The 19,437-nt window shown below is 47.8% G+C and overlaps 1 protein-coding gene across 2 annotated transcripts in view; it reads left to right on the forward strand.

The window, feature by feature from the left end:
* Positions 1 to 19,437, forward strand: part of map2k7 (mitogen-activated protein kinase kinase 7) — a 183,234-nt gene that overhangs the window by 101,423 nt on the left and 62,374 nt on the right. For both annotated transcript variants that reach the window (XM_067973209.1, XM_067973210.1), the window contains 2 exons: positions 17,082 to 17,148; positions 18,354 to 18,467. In XM_067973209.1, coding sequence (XP_067829310.1) covers positions 17,082 to 17,148; positions 18,354 to 18,467 — 181 coding nt within the window. The remainder of the gene's footprint in view (positions 1 to 17,081; positions 17,149 to 18,353; positions 18,468 to 19,437) is intronic.

The raw sequence follows: 19,437 nt of genomic DNA on the forward strand, positions 1-19,437 counted from the left end.
GCTTTCCAGCCGGGGTCACTGCATGGTGCGAGTGTAAATCCAAGCTGATTTTCCCCACCTCAGACAAGGGTATTGAGGCTGTTGTAGCCCCAGCTGAGAACTGAGCGCAGACTGGGGATGGAAGCTGTGATCTTCCTGCCTTCTCTGGCACCACATCAGCGCATCCACCCACAACTTGCATCTTTGTTTTCTTAGTAAACTTCCAGTAGTGATGTTCCAATCATCAGTCCTCTTGTGAAATATCATTGTACATGTCCAGCCTCAGCTGGAGTATTGTGTCCAGTTCTGGGCACCACTCTTTAGGAAGGATGTCAAGGTCTTAGAGAGGGTGCAGGGGAGATTTATTGCAATGTTTCCAGGGATGGGGGACTTCAGTTATGTGGAGAGACTGGAGAAGCTGGGGTTATTCTCATAGAATCATAGAAAGGTTACAGCATGGGAGGAGGCCATTCGGCCCATCGAGTCCGTGCCAGCTCTATGCAAGAACAGTCCAGCTCATCCCACACCCTGCCCTTTCCCCGTAGCCCTGCAGATTTTTTCCTTTCAAGTACTTATCCAGTTCACTTTTGAAGGCCATGATTGAATCTGCCTCAACCACCCCCTCAGGCAGTGCATTCCAGATCCTAACCACTCGCTGTGTAAAAAAGTTTTTCCTCATGTCACCTTTGGTTCTTTTGCCAATCACCTTAAATCTGTGTCCTTTGGTTCTTGACCCTTCTGCCAATGGGAACAGTTTCTCTCTATCTACTCTGTCTAGACCCTTCATGATTTTGAATACCTCTATCAAATCTCCTCACAACCATCTCTTTTCCAAGGAGAACCACCCCAGCTTTCCAGTCTATCCATATAACTGAGGTCCCTCATCTCTGGAATCATTCCAGTAAATCTTTTCTGCACCCTCTCTAAGGCCTTCACATCTTTCCTAAAATGCGGTGCCCAGAACTGGACACAATACTCCGGTTGTGGTCGAGCCAGTGTTTTATAAAGGTCCATCATAACTTCCATACCTTTGTACTCTATGCCTCTATTTATAAATTGTAAACAATTTTACAACACCAAGTTATAGTCCAACAATTTTATTTTAAAATTCACAAGCTTTTGGAGGCTTCCTCCTTCCTCACCTGAGGAAGGAGGAAGCCTCCGAAAGCTTGTGAATTTTAAAATAAAATTGTTGGACTATAACTTGGTGTTGTAAAATTGTTTACAATTGTCAACCCCAGTCTATCACCGGCATCTCCACATCTATTTATAAAGCCCAGGATCCCATTTGCTTTTTAAACCGCTTTCTCAACCTACCCTGCCACCTTCAACGATTTGTGCACATATATCCCCAGATCTCTCTGTTCCTGTACACCTTTTAGAATTGTGCCCTTTAGTTTATATTGCCTCTCCTCATTCTTCCTACCAAAATGTATCGCCTCGCATTTTTCTGCATTAAATTTCATCTGCCACGTGTCCGCCCATTCCACCAGCCTGTCTATATCCTCTTGAAGTCTTTCATTATCCTCCTCACTGTTCACTACACTTCCAAGTTTTGTGTCATCTGCAAATTTTGAAATTGTGCCCTGTATACCCAAGTCCAAGTCATTAATATATATCAAGAAAAGCAGTGGTCCTAGTACCGACCCCTGGGGAACACCACTGTACACCTCCCTCCAGTCCGAGAAACAACCATTCACCACTACTCTCTGTTTCCTGTCACTTAGTCAATTTCATATCCATGCAGCTACTGCCCCTTTTAGTCCATGGGCTTCAGTCTTGATGACAAGCCTACTTTGTAGCACTTTATCAAACACCTTTCGGAAGTCCATATACACCACACCATCTGCATTTCTCTCATCTACCCTCTCTGTTACCCCATCAAAAAACTCTATCAAGTTAGTTGAACACAATTTGTCTTTAACAAATCCGTGCTGGCTTTCCCTAATCAATCCACACTTGTCCAGGTGACTTAATTCTGTCCTGGATTATCGTTTCTAAAAGTTTCCCCACCACTGAGGTTAAACTGACTGGCCTATAGTTGCTGTGTTTATCCTTACACCCTTTTTTGAACAAGAGTGTAACATTTGCAATTCTCCAGTCCTCTGGCACCATCCCCGTATCTAAGGATGATTGGAAGATTATGGCCAGTACCCCCGCAATTTCCACCTTTACTTCCCTCAGCAACCTAGGATGCATCCCATCCGGACCGGGTGACTTATCTACTTTAATTACAGCCAGCCTTTCTAGTATCTCCTCTTTATCAATTTTTAACCCATCCAGTATCTCAACTACCTCTTCACTTACTGAGACTCAAGCAGCATCTTCTTCCTTGGTAAAGACAAATGCAAAATACTCAATTAGAACCTCAGCCATGACCTCTGCCTCCATGAGTAGATCTCCTTTTTGGTCCCTAATCGGCCACACCCCTCCTCTTCCTACCCATTTTCTCCTTAGAACAGAGAAGATTAAGAGGAGATTTGGATGATCAAAATCATGAAGGGTTTTGACAGAGTAAATAAGGAGAAACTGTTTCCAATGGTAGAAGGGTCGGTAATCAGAGGACACAGATTTAAGGTGATCGGCAAAAGAGCCAGAGGTGACATGAGGAAACATTTTTTACGCAGTGAGTTGTGATGATCTGGAATGTGCTGCCTGAAAGGGTGGTGGAAGCAGATTCAATAATAACTTTCAAAAGGGAATTGGATAAATACTTGAAGGAAAAAAATTCAGGGCTACGGGGAAAGAGCAGGGGAATGGGACTAATGAATAATTGGATAGCTCTTTCAAAGACCTGGCACAGGCACGATGGGTCAAATGGCCTCCTCCTGTGCTGTACCTACTGTGATACTATGAAGAACAAAGACTGTACACGCAGCACCAGCAGAAAACAAATCACATCCCAAAACATTTCCTCTCTGTAGTTTTCAACAGCGTGTCTATTGACACCAGTGTGTCAGCAATAAGCTGGAGGCGGGGCGGGACTTACGGCAGGTCTCACAGCAAACAGTCTATTTTACATAGACAGGAACGTAGGAAAATTGGATCAGGAGGAGGCCATTTAGCCCCTCGAGTCTGTTCCGCCATTCAATGAGATCATGGCTGATCTGTGACCTAGCTCCATGCACCCGCCTTAGCCCCATATCCCTTAATACCTTTTGTTAACAAAAATCTATCAATCTCAGATTTAAAATTAACAACTGAGCATCAACTGCCATTTGCGGAAGAGAGTTCCAAACTTCTACCACCCTTTGCGTGTAGAAGTGTTTCCTAACTTCACTCCTGAAAGTCCTGGCTCTAATTTTTAGGCTGTATCCCCTAGTCCGAGACTCCCCAACCAGCGGAAATAGTTTCTCTCTATCGACCCTATCAGTTCCCCTTAATATCTTGAAAACTGCAATCAAATCACCCCGTAATCTTCTAAATTCCATGGAATACAGCCCTAGTTTGTGTAATCTCTCCTCGTAATTTAACCCTTGGAGTCCAGGTATCATTCTAGTAAATCTACGCTGCGCTCCCTCCAAGGGCATTATATCCTTCTGAAGGTGCGGTGCCCAGAACTGAACACAGTACTCCAGGTGTGGTCTAACCAGGGCTTTGTATAGCTTTAGCATAACTTCTACCCCCTTGTATTCTAGTCCTCTAGATATATTCCTTTAGCCTTTTTGATTATTTTCTGTACCTGTCCATGATATTTTAATGATCTATATACATGGACCACTAAGTCTCTTTGGACCTCCACTGTTTTGAGCTTTTCACCATTTAGAAAGTACTCTGATCTATCCTTTTTAGGTCCAAAGTGAATGACCTCACACTTGCCTACATGGAACTCCATTTGCCACAATTTTGCCCATTCACTGAATCTATTAATATCTTTCTGTAATTTTATGCTTCCATCTACACTGCTTACAGTGCTGCCTATCTTTGTGTCATCGGCAAACTTGGATATGTGGCTCTCTATCCCGTCATCGAAGTCATTAATAAATACAGTGAATAGTTGAGGCCCCAACACAGATCCCTGTGGGACACCACGAGTCACATCCTGCCAATTTGAGTACCTCCCCATTATCCCTACCCTGTCACCTGCTGCTCAGCCAGTTTTCTAACCAGGTGAATAATTTGCCCTCAATTCCATGAGCTTCAACTTTATAGAAACATAGAAAATAGGAGCAAGAGTAGGCCATTCGGCCCTTTGGGCCTGCTCCGCCATTCAAAATGTTCATGGCTGATCATCTAACTCAGTACCCTGTTCCTGCTTTTTCCCCATATCACTTGATCCCTTTAGCATTAAGAAAAATATCTATCTTCTTGAATACATTTAATGACTTAGCCTCCACTGCCTTCTGTGGAAGAGAATTCCACAGGTTCACTACCCTCTGAGTGAAGAAATTTCTCCTCATCTCGGTTCTAAATGGCATACCCCGTATCCTGAGACTGTGACCCCTGGTTCTGGACTCCCCAGCCATCGGGAGCATCCTCCCTGCATCTAGTCTGCCTAGTCCTGTTAGAATTTTGTATGTTTTGATGAGATCACTTCTCATTCTTCTAAACTCTAGCGAATATAGGCCTAGTCGACTCAATCTCTCCTCATACATCAGTGCTGTCATCCCAGGAATCAGTCTGGTAAACCTTCGTTGCACTCCCTCCATGGCAAGGACATCCTTCCTCAGATAAGGAGACCAAAACTGCACACAATACTCCAGATGTGGTCTCACCAAGGCCCTGCTCCTGTACTCAAATCCTCTTGCAATGAAGGCCAACATACCATTCGCCTTCCTAACTGCTTGCTCTACCTGAATGCTCGCTTTCAGCGACTGGTGTACAAGGACACCCAGGTCTCGTTGCACCTCCCCTTTTCCCAATCTATCACCATTCAGATAATAATCTGCCTTTCTGTTTTTACAACCAAAGTGGATAACCTCACATTTATCCACGTTATACTGCATTTCCCATGTTCTTGCCCACTCACCCAACTTGTCTAAATCACATTGGAGCCTCTTTGCATCCTCCTCACAGCTCACATTCCACCCCAGCTTTGTGTCACCTGCAAACTTGGAAATGTTACATTTAGTTCCCTCATCCAAATCATTGATATATATTGTGAATAGCTGGGGCCCAAGCACTGATCCCTGCGGTACCCCACTAGTCACTGCCTGCCACCCCGAGAAAGACCCGTTTATTCCTACTCTCTGTTTCCTGTCTGTCAACCAATCCTCAAACCATGCCAGTATATTTCCCCCAATCCCATGTGCTTTAATTTTGCACACTAACCTCTTGTGTGGGACCTTATCAAAAGCTTTCTGAAAATCCAAGTACACCACATCCACTGGTTCTCCCCTATCTATTCTACTCGTTACAATCTCAAAAAACTCCAGTAGATTTGTGAAGCATGATTTCCCTTTCATAAACCCATGCTGACTTTGTCCAATCCCGTTATTGCCTTGCAAGTGTTCTGTTATCACATCTTTTATAATAGACTCTAGCATTTTCCCCACTACTGATGTTAGGCTAACTGGTCTGTAATTCCCTGTTTTTTCTCTCCCTCCTTTTTTAAATAGTGAGGTTACATTTGCCACCCTCCAATCTGTAGGAACTGTTCCAGAGTCTATAGAATTTTGTAAGATGATCACCAATGCATCCACTATTTCCAGGGCCACTTCCTTTAATACTCTGGGATGCAGATTATCAGGCCCTGGGGATTTGTCAGCCTTTAGCCCCATTAATTTCCCAAGCATTATTTTTTTTACGAATACTGGTTTCCTTCAGTTCCTCCCTCTCACTAGACCCTTGGTTCCCTAACATATCTGGCAGGTTATTTGTGTCCTCCTTTGTGAAGACAGAACCAAAGTATGTGTTTAATTGTTCTGCCATTTCTTTGTTCCCCATTATAATTTCCCCCATTTCTGACTGTAAGGGACCTACATTTGTCTTCACTAATCTTTTTCTTTTCACATAATTGTAGAAGCTTTTACAGTCAGTTTTTATGTTCCCTGCTAGTTTACTCTCATACTCTATTTTTCCCCTCTTAATCAATCTCTTTGTCCTCCTTTGCTGAATTCTGAACTGCTCCCAATCCTCAGGCTTGCTGCTTTTTCTGGCAATTTTATATGTCTCCTCTTTGGATCTAATACTATCCCTAATTTCTTTTGTAAGCCAATGTGGAGCCACCTTTCCTGTTTTATTTTTGCGCCAGACAGGGATGAATAATTGTTGTATTTCCTGCACACGTTCTTTAAATATTAGCCATTGCCTATCCACCATCATCCCTTTTAGTAAAGTTCCCCAATCTATCATAGCCAACTTGCACCTCATACTTTCGTAATTTCCTTTCTTTAGATTCAGGACCCTAGTTTCGGATTCAACTACTTCACTCTCCATCTTAATGAGGAATTCTATCATGTTATGGTCGCTCTTCCCTAAGGGATCCCGCACAACAAGATTGTTAATTAATCCTTTCTCATTGAACAATACCCAGTCCAAGATCGCCTGTTCTCTAATTGGTTCCTCAACGTATTGGTCTAGAAAACCATCACGTACACACTCCAGGAATTCCTCCCCCACAGTATTATTGCTAATTTGGTTTGACCAATCTATATGTAGATTAAAGTCACCCATGATTATAGTTGTACCCTTCTTGCGTGCGTCTCTAATTTCCTGTTTAATGCCCTTCCGTAAATCCCCACTACTCTTTGGGGGCCTATAGCTAACAGTCTCTTATGACTGACTTTATCGAACGCCTTCTGGAAGTGCATATAAACAACATCCATAGACATTCCCCTGTCCACTGCTTTAGTCACCTCTTCAAAAAATTCAATCAGGTTCGTCAGGCATGACCTGCCCTTTACAATCCATACTGGCTCTCTGATCAGCTGAAAATCTTACAGCAAACAAAGTCCATTTACTCAGCAAAGCAAACAGTCTGCAGAGTCTATTTAAGAAGAGATTCCATGAACTAGAGGAAACAGAACTCATGACCAAAGTTACAGCAACTTCTCCTGATTAAAAGCAGGGTGATTTCTCCAGTAAAATGCAGTGAGTGGAGGATAGTTACATAATACAAATTAATGGCATGAAACCAATCCCAGTCACTTATAGCAGTGCGGTCTCCTAGTGTGATTGACAAGGGAATTACTCAATCATCTCCATTCTGGCCAGGAATAGTGGTGTCACCATATGCAGCTTAGTTTGTAGTCTACATACAGCACGAGGTGCCGTGTTTGTGCAGCAGGCAGTGAGCCAGGTCGGGTCCTGGCCAGTTACATATGGAGCTGTCCTCTTCACACTGTTAGTGATTTCATGTGTATCAGCAGAGCATCCTGTCTGTAGCCTCTCTATGCTCCTTCATGCAGCTTTTATTTTTGTCTTTGTTAAAAATATGTTTGCTGATCAGGATGAAGGCTGTCTTTGAATCGGTTCCACACCAGTTACTATAGAGCAATGCTGGTTCAGTACAGCACGAGATGCAGCACTGCTCCTATCAACTTCCAAATAGGCCTAAGTCCATAGCACAGAACCATAGATTTGGCGGTGTCCCCGAGAGTGGTGCAAGGTTGTCTGTGATGACCATTGGAAATGTCACATTGGTGCAGTATTGAGGTTAGGGCTCAAGTAAGTGATGAGGGAAATTTATTCATAACCTTCCATGATGCAAAAGCACCATCCCCGGAGACCGGCGGCACCCAGAGACCATCCGGAACCAACAAGCTATAGACAGAGTTAAGCGATTCCACAACCAACGGATCAGGTCAAAGCTCTGCAGTCCTGCCACATCCAGTCGTGAATGGTGGTGGACAATTAAACAACTAACGGGAGGAGGAGGCTCTGTAAACATCCCCATCCTCAATGATGGCAGAATCCAGCATGTGAGTGCAAAAGACAAGGCTGAAGTGTTTGCAACCATCTTCAGCCAGAAGTGCCAAGTGGATGATCCATCTCGGCCTCCTCCCGATATCCCCACCATCACAGAACCCAGTCTTCAACCAATTCGATTCACTCCACGTGATATCAAGAAATGGCTGAGTGCACTGGATACAGCAAAGGCTATGGGCCCTGACAACATCCCGGCTGTAGTGCTGAAGACTTGTGCTCCAGAACTAGCTGCGCCTCTAGCCAAGCTGTTCCAGTACAGCCAAAACACTGGCATCTACCCGACAATGTGGAAAATTGCCCAGGAATGTCCTGTCCACAAAAAGCAGGACAAATCTAATCCGGCCAGTTACCGCCCCATCGGTCTACTCTCAATCATCAGCAAAGTGATGGAAGGTGTCGTCGACAGTGCTATCAAGCAGCACTTACTCACCAATAACCTGCTCACCGATGCTCGGTTTGGGTTCCGCCAGGACCACTCGGCTCCAGACCTCATTACAGCTGTGGACAAAAGAGCTGAATTCCAGAGGTGAGGTGAGAGTGACTGCCTTTGACATCAAGGCAGCATTTGACTGAGTGTGGCACCAAGGAGCCCTAGTAAAATTGAAGTCAATGGGAATCAGGGGGAAAACTCTCCAGTGGCTGGAGTCATACCTAGCACAAAGGAAGATGGTAGTGGTTGTTGGAGGCCAATCATCTCAGCCCCAGGGCATTGCTGCAGGAGTTCCTCAGTGCAGTGTCCTAGGCCCAACCATCTTCAGCTGCTTCATCAATGACCTTCCGTCCATCATAAGGTCAGAAATGGGGATGTTCGCTGATGATTGCACAGTGTTCAGTTCCATTCGCAACCCCCTCAAATAATGAAGCAGTCCGAGCCCGCATGCAGCAAGACCTGGACAACATCCAGGCTTGGGCTCATAAGTGGCAAGCAGCATTCGCGCCAGACAAGTGCCAGGCAATGACCATCTCCAACAAGGGAGAATCTAACCACCTCCTCTTGACATTCAACGGCATTACCATCGCCGAAACCCCCACCATCAACATCCTGTGGATCACCATTGACCAGAAACTTAACTGGACCAGTCATATAAATACTGTGGCTACAAGAGCGGGTCAGAGGCTGGGTATTCTGTGGCGAGTGACTCACCTCCTGACTCCCCAAAGCCTTTCCGTCATCGACAAGGCACAAGTCAGGAGTGTGATGGAATACTCTCCACTTGCTCGGATGAGTGCAGCTCCAACAACACTCAAGAAGCTCGACACCATCCAGGACAAAGCAGCCCACTTGATTGGCACCCATCCACCACCCTAAACATTCACTCCCTTCACCACCGGCGCACAGTGACTGCAGTGTGTACCATCCACAGGATGCACTGCAGCAACTCGCCAAGGCTTCTTTGACAGCACCTCCCAAACCCGCGACCTCTACCACCTAGAAGGACAAGAGCAGCAGGCACATGGGAACAACACCACCTGCACGTTCTCCTCCAAGTCATACACCATCCCAACTTGGAAATATATCGCCGTTCCTGCATCGTCGCTGGGTCAAAATCCTGGAACTCCCATCCTAACAGCACTGTGGGAGAACCTTCACCACACGGACTGCAGCGGTTCAAGAAGGCGGCTCACCACCACCTTCTCAAGGGCAATTAGGGGTGGTCAATAAATGCCGGCCTCGCCAGCGACGCCCACATCCCATCAACGAATAATAAAAAAAGACCAGCCCCGCCCCGAGACCATCCACGCCTCGAGACCGTCTGCGCCTCGAGACCGGCCGCGCCCGGATACCAGCCCTGCTCGGAGACCGGCCGTGCCTGGAGAGCAGCCGCACTGCACATTGAAGCTGGACCAGGTCACTCTCTGATTTCAGCAAATGACAGGTGGAACCAACCGGAACTGCATTCCTGTAGCAACTTCACATCTTCCAAAATCCCAAATGTGGTCTAACCAGGGCTTTGTACATCTGTAGCAAAACTTCCTCCCCTTTCTATCCTAGCCTCTAGTTATAAAGGCCAATATTCCATTCGCCTTTTTGATTATTTTTTTGTACCTGACTACTACATTTTAGTGATCGCTGTACATGGAGCCCTAAATCTCTTTGGACCTTCACTGTTCCGAGCTTTTCACCATCTAAACAATACTCTGATCGATCCTTTTTTGGGGTCCTAAATGGATGACCTCACACTTACCTGTGTTGAAATCCATCTGCCACAGTTTTGCCCACTCACTTTATCTATCAATGTTTCTTTGTAATTTTATGCTCCTGTTTGCACTACTTACAATGCCACCAATCTTTGTATCATCGGCAAACTTGGCTCTCTATTGTGTTATCAAGTCATTAATAAATATAGTGAATAGTTGAGGCCCCTGCACAAATCCTTGTGGGACACCACGAGTCACTTCCTTCCAATTCAAGTACATCCCCATTCTCCCTACTTTCTGTCTTCTACCGCCTAACCACTCTCCTAACCAGGGCAATAATTTGCCTTCAATTCCAAGAGCTTTAATTTTAGGTAACAGTCTCTTATGTGGAATCTTATCGAATGCCTTCTGGAAGTACATATCAACGACTTCCATAGACATTCCCCTGTTATCTACTTCAGTTACTTCTTCAAAAAATTCAGTTAGGTTCTTTAGACATGACCTACCCTTTACAAATCCACGTTGGCTCTCTCTCATCTGCTCAAATTTCTCAAACTGCTCAAGTCATTCTGTCCATAATTATAGATTCCAATAACTTTCCCACAACAGATGTTAGACTAACAGCTCTATAATTTCCTGGTTTGTCTCTCATACTGACATGTGATAGACAGTCCTGCGCTGGACGATAGACAGTCATGGAATGGGGCCCGGACTCCGTGCCCATGCCCTGGAGTGGGGCCCAAATGCATAGCCTTCAGAGTAAACTAAACAACAGTGAACCATCACAGTTCTGTCCACATTCATCAAACATCCATCTGTTGAACATCACCCCTCACTCGTCCGCCCACGGCCCCTCTCGCGTCTCCGCCCACGGCCCCTCTCGCGTCTCCGCCCACGGCCCCTCACGCGTCTCCGCCCGCGGCCCCTCACGCGTCTCCGCCCGCGGCCCCTCACGCGTCTCCGCCCGCGGCCCCTCTCGCGTCTCCGCCCGCGGCCCCTCTCGCGTCTCCGCCCGCGGCCCCTCACGCACCTCCGCCCACGGCCCCTCACGCACCTCCGCCCACGGCCCCTCACTCGTCCGTCCACGGCCCCTCTCGCGTCTCCGCCCACGGCCCCTCACTCGTCTCCGCCCACGGCCCCTCTCACGTCTCCGCCCACGGCCCCTCTCACGTCTCCGCCCACGGCCCCTCTCACGTCTCCGCCCACGGCCCCTCTCGCGTCTCCGCCCACGGCCCCTCACTCGTCTCCGCCCACGGCCCCTCTCACGTCTCCGCCCACGGCCCCTCACGCGTCTCCGCCGCGGCCCCTCACGCGCCTCCGCCCACGGCCCCTCACGCGTCTCCGCCCACGGCCCCTCTCGCGTCTCCGCCCACGGCCCCTCTCGCGTCTCCGCCCACGGCCCCTCACGCGTCTCCGCCCACGGCCCCTCACGCGTCTCCGCCCACGGCCCCTCTCGCGTCTCCGCCCACGGCCCCTCTCGCGTCTCCGCCCGCGGCCCCTCACGCACCTCCGCCCACGGCCCCTCAATCGTCCGTCCACGGCCCCTCTCGCGTCTCCGCCCGCGGCCCCTCACGCACCTCCGCCCACGGCCCCTCACGCGTCTCCGCCCACGGCCCCTCACGCGTCTCCGCCCACGGCCCCTCTCGCGTCTCCGCCCACGGCTCCTCACTCGTCTGTCCATGGCCCCTCACGCGTCTTCTCACGCGCCTCCGCCCGCGGCCCCTCACGCGCCTCCGCCCGCGGCCCCTCACGCGCCTCCGCCCGCGGCCCCTCTGGCGCCTCCGCCCACGGCTCCTCACTTGTCCATCCATGGCCCCTCACGCGTCTTCTCACGCGCCTCCGCCCGCGGCCCCTCACGCGCCTCCGCCCGCGGCCCCTCACGCGCCTCCGCCCGCGGCCCCTCACGCGCCTCCGCCCGCGGCCCCTCACGCGCCTCCGCCCGCGGCCCCTCACGCGCCTCCGCCCGCGGCCCCTCACGCGCCTCCGCCCGCGGCCCCTCTCGCGCCTCAGCCCGCGGCCCCTCACGCGCCTCCGCCCGCGGCCCCTCACGCGCCTCCGCCCGCGGCCCCTCTGGCGTCTCCGCCCGCGGCCCCTCACGCGTCTCCGCCCGCGGCCCCTCTGGCGTCTCCGCCCACGGCCCCTCACGCTTCCACCACCCTTTCAGGGCATGAATTCCAGATCATTACAACTCACTGAATAAAAAAATGTTTCCTCATGTCGCCTCTGGCTCTTTTGCCGATCACCTTAAATCTGTGTCCTCTGGTTACCGACCCTTCTACCACTGGAAACAGTTTCTCCTTATTTACTCTGTCAAAACTATTCATGATTTTGAACACCTCTATCAAACCCTAACCCTTCTCTGCTCAATCCCATATTTTTCAGTCTCAACACAACTGAAGTCCCTCATCCCTGGCATCATTCTAGTCAATCTCTTCTGCACCCTCTCTAAGGCCTTGACATCCTTCCTAAAGTGTGGTGCCCAGAATTGAACACAATACTCCAGCTGAGGCCTAACCAGTGTTTTATAAAGGTTTAGCATAACTTCCTTGCTTTTGTACTCTATGCCTCTATTAATAAAGCCCAGGATCCCATATGCTTTTTTAACAGCCTTCTTAACTTATCCTGCCACCTTCAAAGATTTGTGTACATACACCCCCAGGTCTCTCTGTCCTGCACCCCCTTTAAAATTGTACCATTTAGTTTATATTGCCTCGCCTCATTCTTCCTACCAAAATGTATCACTTCACACTTCTCCACATTAAATTTGATTTGCCATGTGTCTGCCCATTTCACCAGTCTGTCTCTGTCCTCCTGAAGTTTGTTACTATCCTCCACGTTGTTTACTACATTTCCAAGTTTTGTGTCATCTGCAAACTTTGAAATTCTACCCTTGATATCCAAGTCCAGGTCGTTAAGATATATATCAAAAAGAGCAGTGGTCCTAATACTGACCCCTGGGGAACACCACTGTATACTTCCCTCCTGTCTGAAAAATAACCATTCACCACTACTCTCTGCTTTCTGTCCCTTAGCCTATTTTGTATCCACACTGCCACTGTCCCTTTAATCCCATGGCATTAATTTTACTTACAAGTCTATTATGTGCATATGAACTTTTGAAAGCACTACCCTCATCAACCCTCTCCATTACTTCATCAAAAACTTCTGTGACTTTCATTTATTAGCCCATACTTTTCCAAGTGCCAATTAATTTTGTCCCAGATTATTGTCTCTAAAAGTTTCCCCACCACCGACATTAGGCTGTCTGGCCTGTAACCGCCGGGTTTATCCCTCTCCCTTTTTTTGAACAGGGATTTGCAATGCTCCAGTCCTCTGACACTGCCCCCATATCCAAAGATTGTGGCAAGAGTCTCTGCAATTTCCACCCTTCCAGTAACCTAGGATGCATCCCTTCTGGACCGGGTGACTTTTCTACTTTGAGTACTGCCAATCTTTTAAGTACATCCTCTTTATCTACTTTTGTCCTATCCAATATCGCTACTACCTCCTCCTTTACTGCTACAATGGCAGCATCATCTTCTCTAGTGAAGACAGAGTGAAGTATTCATTTAGTACCTCAGTCATGCCCTCTGCCTCCACAAGGAGATCTCCTATTTTGTTCCTAATCGGCCCCACCCTTTCTTTGACTATTCTTTTACTATTTATATGTTTAGAAAAGACTTTTGAGTTCCCTTTTATGTTCGCTGCTAATCTATTCTCATGCTCTCTCTTTGCCCCTCTTATTCCCTTTTTCAGATCTCCTCTATTCACATCATGTTATATTGACCGAATTGATGGGTTATTGTAGTAATTGTAGATCATGAGCATAAAGCCTTTATGCCATGTTTCACTAGCTGTAGGTGACCTGATTCTGGAAACCCTAGTCACAGTGCAAGGTTAACTGCTGCAGCATAGAAATTAAACTCTATGGGTTTTGATTTCCATTTGCCACTAGACTATTGGATCGGTACCATGTTAGTGCCTGTAATACAGCAAGCCTGAGTCTGAAGGATGTATAAAGCAGCAGTTTAATTTTCATTGATACCCCATTCCTATCACGTAGCTACTGCCAGGGGACACCATTCTACACCGCAATGCAACTGCCTCTATCCTGAATTATCTCCGTTTTATATAATGGTTTCAGAGATTCCATGTGTCTGGCTGCTAAATGTGGGGAAGGGCAGTCAGCCTCCAGTGTTAGTCACATTGCTGACCTGCATTTGTGGTTTTGAGACCATCTGACGGCTGGCAGCTAAATGCTGGCAGGAGTGCTTTGCCCCAGAGGTGGCGAGGTAGTCTTTCCTGTATCCAACTGCACCACTCTAATATAAATGAAGCTGTGCTAGCCCTCCACCAGTAGAAATCTGTGTCAGCAAATTCTAACCAGACATTCTTACAACGTACATTTACTGTACAAGGTGTCACGAAATAACAGGAGGAACAGGTGCTGGGCCAATGGAGAGAGGATATGGGAGTTGACCGAAGACTTGGCCGAAAAGATGGGTTTTGAGAAGGTTTGGGCACAGAAGTGACGAGAGGGAGTACGGCCAAAGCAACTAAAATCTCTGCATCGATGGTGGGGTGAAGATAGGGCTGCTCAGGAGGGTGAAGTTGGAGCACAGAAGGATGTAAGGATGTGAGAGGGCTTGGATAACTGCAGGAGGTAGCAAAGCTGGAGAGGAACGGGGCCGTGGAGGGATTTGAAGACTAGGAATTTTAAATTGGATGTTCTAGGGGACAGGAAGCCAGTGTTGGAGAGCAAGGACATGGGGACGTGTGAGCAGGCCTTAATGGAGGACGGGATTTGGCCAGTTGTGTTTGGGCAAGTTGGAGTTTCTGGAAGGTGGAAGGTGAACAATGAACAATCAGTGAGGAAAGCACTGGAGTAACTGAGTGTGAAGGTGGTAAAAGCAGTGAGATGGGGGCTGAGCTAGGGGTGGAAACAGGTAATGTTGTAGGGGTGGACGTAAGCAGTCTTGATGATAGTATCATAGTATGCACAGCACAGGAGGAGGCCATATGGCCCATCATGCCTGTGCCGGCTCTTTGAAAGAGCGATCCAATTAGTTCCATTCCCCATCTCTTTTCCCATAGCCCTGAATGGGTAGGATGTGGGGTTTGATGTTGAGTTGAGGGTGCCTGATGAGTGCGTGGCCGAGAAAGGGGATGGAATCGGTGATAAGAGAGCAGAGTTTATGGCAGGTGCCAAAGACAATGGCATTGGTCTTCCATTGAAGGAAACTGCTACTGATCCAAGACTTGATTTCAGACCAGCTGTCTTCAGCGTACATATAGAAGCTGACCTTGTAGATGATACTGGTGAGGAAGAAGTAGGGGGCCAAGGATAAACCCTTGAGGGGGAGTTTACATTGTGGGGAAGGGAGGATAAACCATTCCTACATAGAATTACATAGAATCGACAGCACACAAACAGGCCATTCAGCCCACTTGGTCCATGCTGGCGGTTATACTCCTCCAACATGAGCCTCCTCCCACTCTAATGACCTTTTCCCACCCTTCTCCCTCATGTATACATCAAGCTTCTCTTGAACGCATCATAGAATCATAGAAGTTTACAACATGGAAACAGGCCCTTCGGCCCAACATGTCCATGTCGCCCAGTTTATACCACTAAGCTAGTCCCAATTGCCTGCACTTGGCCCATATCCCTCTATACCCATCTTACCCATGTAACTGTCCAAATGCTTTTTAAAAGACAAAATTGTACCCGCCTCTACTACTGCCTCTGGCAGCTCGTTCCAGACACTCACCACCCTTTGAGTGAAAAAATTGCCCCTCTGGACCCTTTTGTATCTCTCCCCTCTCACCTTAAATCTATGCCCCCTCGTTATAGACTCCCCTACCTTTGGGAAAAGATTTTGACTATCGACCTTATCTATGCCCCCCATTATTTTATAGACTTCTATAAGATCACCCCTAAACCTCCTACTCTCCAGGGAAAAAAGTCTCAGTCTATCCAACCTCTCCCTATAAGTCAAACCATCAAGTCCCGGTAGCATCCTAGTAAATCTTTTCTGCACTCTTTCTAGTTTAATAATATCCTTTCTATAATAGGGTGACCAGAACTGTACACAGTATTCCAAGTGTGGCCTTACTAATGTCTTGTACAACTTCAACAAGACATCCCAACTCCTGTATTCAATGTTCTGACCAATGAAACCAAGCATGCCGAATGCCTTCAATGCTCTCTGCTTCAACCACTCCACGTGGCAGCGAGTTTCACATTCTCACCACTCAGTATCATTGCTGGAGATGCGTTAGCTTCATCCAGATAGGCAGAAGAGGAGGCACACACGGGCGGTTCCATGACTGATGGAGGAGAGGCAATGGAACAGGGTAGCACGGTCAACCATGTCAAACATTACAGAATGGTCAAAGGGAACAAGTCGGGATAACAGCACAGGCGCAGAGGAAGTCATCTGGAACTTGGGCTAGGGCTATTTTGATGTTTGAGAGGAAGCTGGACTGGCGGAATTAGAACAGGGAGTTCAGGAAGAGTGGGCACAGAAATGAGAGACACTGATATGTTCAAGGAGCTCAAGATTGTGCCCCTCTAACTTGATGGAAGCTGTAGTAGGGGAGTAACTAGGGGGGAGACCATGGTTGATTTGCTGGGAATAAGGATGTTGCAGGTGAAGGCAAGAGAGCAGTTTAGTAGGTTGCTAGCAGCAGAGGTGTTGTGACATGTGGAAGGCCAGAGGAGAGAGAGAGGGAGTGAGTATTTTCCACAGACCATGACAGTGATTTTTGGGGTTAGGCAGGCAGGGAGGCTTCAATATAGGGGACGATAATGGCTGGCCTTGTGGCAAGTTTCTGTTAGTGAATCACCCACGGTGAAATCGTGCTCCTGAGGGCGATGTGCAGTGTGGCGATGAGTGGAGATCCGTTGAGTAAAGCTCAATTAGTCATTTATCTCACAAGCTGGTTTGGCAGCTCATCGATGGATCATTGTGCTGTGTGTGTTGGGTGGAAGGGTTTGTATCTGCTTTTTGGGCAAAAAGGCTGCAGTTTGCTATTAATTTTAGCTTCCTGACTTCCTCAATGTCCGTAACCATTTGTGTTTCTATTTACAGTATAGAGATTGACCAGAAGCTTCAGGAAATCATGAAACAGACTGGGTACCTGACGATCGGGGGGCAGGTAAGAGACATGCCAGCCGCTGCTTGTGCTTCTCATATTTTCTGTCTATAACAGGGCTCCATCAAACATGTCCATATTCCATTTTAATAAAATGGTACAGTCCTGAGTTTTTTCTTTCATCACCACTGTACTATGTGGAGAAAGCATTGCTGCTCTCAGCGATAAAATCACGTTTGCTGTTGGTTGAAGTACAGGAAGACGGTCTGGACTCGGAGCTGGCTCCAGACCTCGGGCCACTCCACGGTGAAACCGGGCTTGGAGAGGTAACTGTGTCCCTGGATTCCATCTTGTTGCCTCGTCGTTAACACCTTCTCACACAACCAGACTAAGATCAGAAGGTCAGTGATGTGAGAGAAGATGGCTGGAAATTCAATCCAGTTCTGTGTGTGTGAGTCCTTAGCACAAAACCCGCCTACAGTTGGTAACTCGCTCAGGTGACAAGGATGCCTGATGCAGAAAGGGAGATGTCCTGTATTAGGGAATGATCATCTGAGGTTGGAATTATGTATGTTGTTTATTTATAGCAAAGGATGTGATACTGTAATTCTAGCCTATGGATGTGGCAGAATGCCAACATTAGGAGTGCCGGGTGCCAGTGCTGGGAATGGCACTGGGAGTGCCGGGTGCCAGTGCTGGGAATGGCACTGGGAGTGCCGGGTACCAGTGCTGGGAATGGCACTGGGAGTGCCGGGTACCAGTGCTGGGAATGGCACTGGGAGTGCCGGGTGCCAGTGCTGGGAATGGCACTGGGAGTGCCGGGTGCCAGTGCTGGGAATGGCACTGGGAGTGCCGGGTGCCAGTGCTGGGAATGGCACTGGGAGTGCCGGGTGCCAGTGCTGGGAATGGCACTGGGAGTGCCGGGTGCCAGTGCTGGGAATGGCACTGGGAGTGCCGGGTGCAGACATTGGAAATGTTTGGCCCTAGTACTGGAGGTGCTGGATGCCGACGCTGGGAGGTGAGAATGGAAAAGTCTCCCTTTCCCAGTACAGATGTGCCCCAGTTGATGGGTTTGCGGCAGTTGGTTCCAAATCCTGATGCTTTAGCGATCTATCCTTGTGATGACTCCACGCTATTTGCACATCTTGAATTCAGTGGATCGATGTGATGTAGTCAAGTGACACATTACTAATGTTACGATTGGATGTTGTAAGTGGAACTTATAATAACCATTCCCTAACTGCTTTTGCTCTCTGTGTTTGTGCCAGCGTTATCAGGCCGAGATCAGTGACCTGGAAAACCTGGGCGAGATTGGCAGTGGCACGTGCGGGCAGGTCTGGAAAATGAGGTTCAAGAAATCAGGACACATAATAGCAGTGAAGGTAAGTAATGCACAGTCAGACAGATTGAAGGGGTGCAGGATTCATTCATGTGTAGCTCTGGGTGTAGTTTGCAGGATGGTCCGATACAGGACATGTTGATAGTATTGCTGGATGGTCAGTGATAAACTGCAGTGAATTTAGCACAGAATGCAGAATTCCAACATTAATATAGAGGCAGTGGCTCTAATCTCACTATTGGGATCAAAGAAAATATTTTTATGTGATTTTATTCAAAAGTACGTCAGCATTTTCTGTGGGAGAATGGTGGTGTTACAAGGCTTGCTGTTTATTGATTGTGTGAGAATGTTGTCCTATGCGCACTCGAACTGTGAAAATCACTGAGTGCCCATCCCAGCTGGGCTGTGTGTGGAGAGAGTATTCTGGGCTGTATTGCACTAGGGTGAAGTGCTGGTGGGTACAGGTCTCACTGGCAGAGGGGCAATTTGAAGGGATGGGTTACAAGCATTACACAACATTAAAGTGTTGTTGGCTTAAGTGTGGCTTGTTTCCCCTAGCTCATTGCTCCATGTTGTGGTAACTGTGTTAGTCTGCCTTGTGACAACATTGCAAGACATGAGTTAGCAAAGGGGCAAATACTGTACTCTTGGGAGCTGATCAGAAAGTCATTTCTGTTTTCCAAGTGCTATCTGCTCAGAGTGAAAGAAGCTGGTTGAGTTTTGAGAGTGACAATCCATCCTGAGACCCTGAGCATGTGTACAGTTCAAACAGAAGAAAGGTCAGATTGTGTCTGATCAGTATGCAGCTCATTCATTCATAATCTTAAAATTAGAGCTTGGCCATTCAGGGGTGATGTCAGGAAGCACTTCACACAAAGGGTAGTGGAAACCTGGAACTCTCTTCCCCCGCCCCCCCCCGAAAAGCTTTTGAGGCTGGGGGTCAGTTGAAAATGTCAAAACTGAGATTGATAGATTTTTGTTATGTAAGGGCTTAAGGGTTATGGAACCAAGGT

This window comes from Heptranchias perlo, chromosome 37, assembly GCF_035084215.1.
Source record: "Heptranchias perlo isolate sHepPer1 chromosome 37, sHepPer1.hap1, whole genome shotgun sequence".
In the NCBI taxonomy this organism is placed as follows: Eukaryota; Metazoa; Chordata; class Chondrichthyes; order Hexanchiformes; family Hexanchidae; genus Heptranchias; species Heptranchias perlo.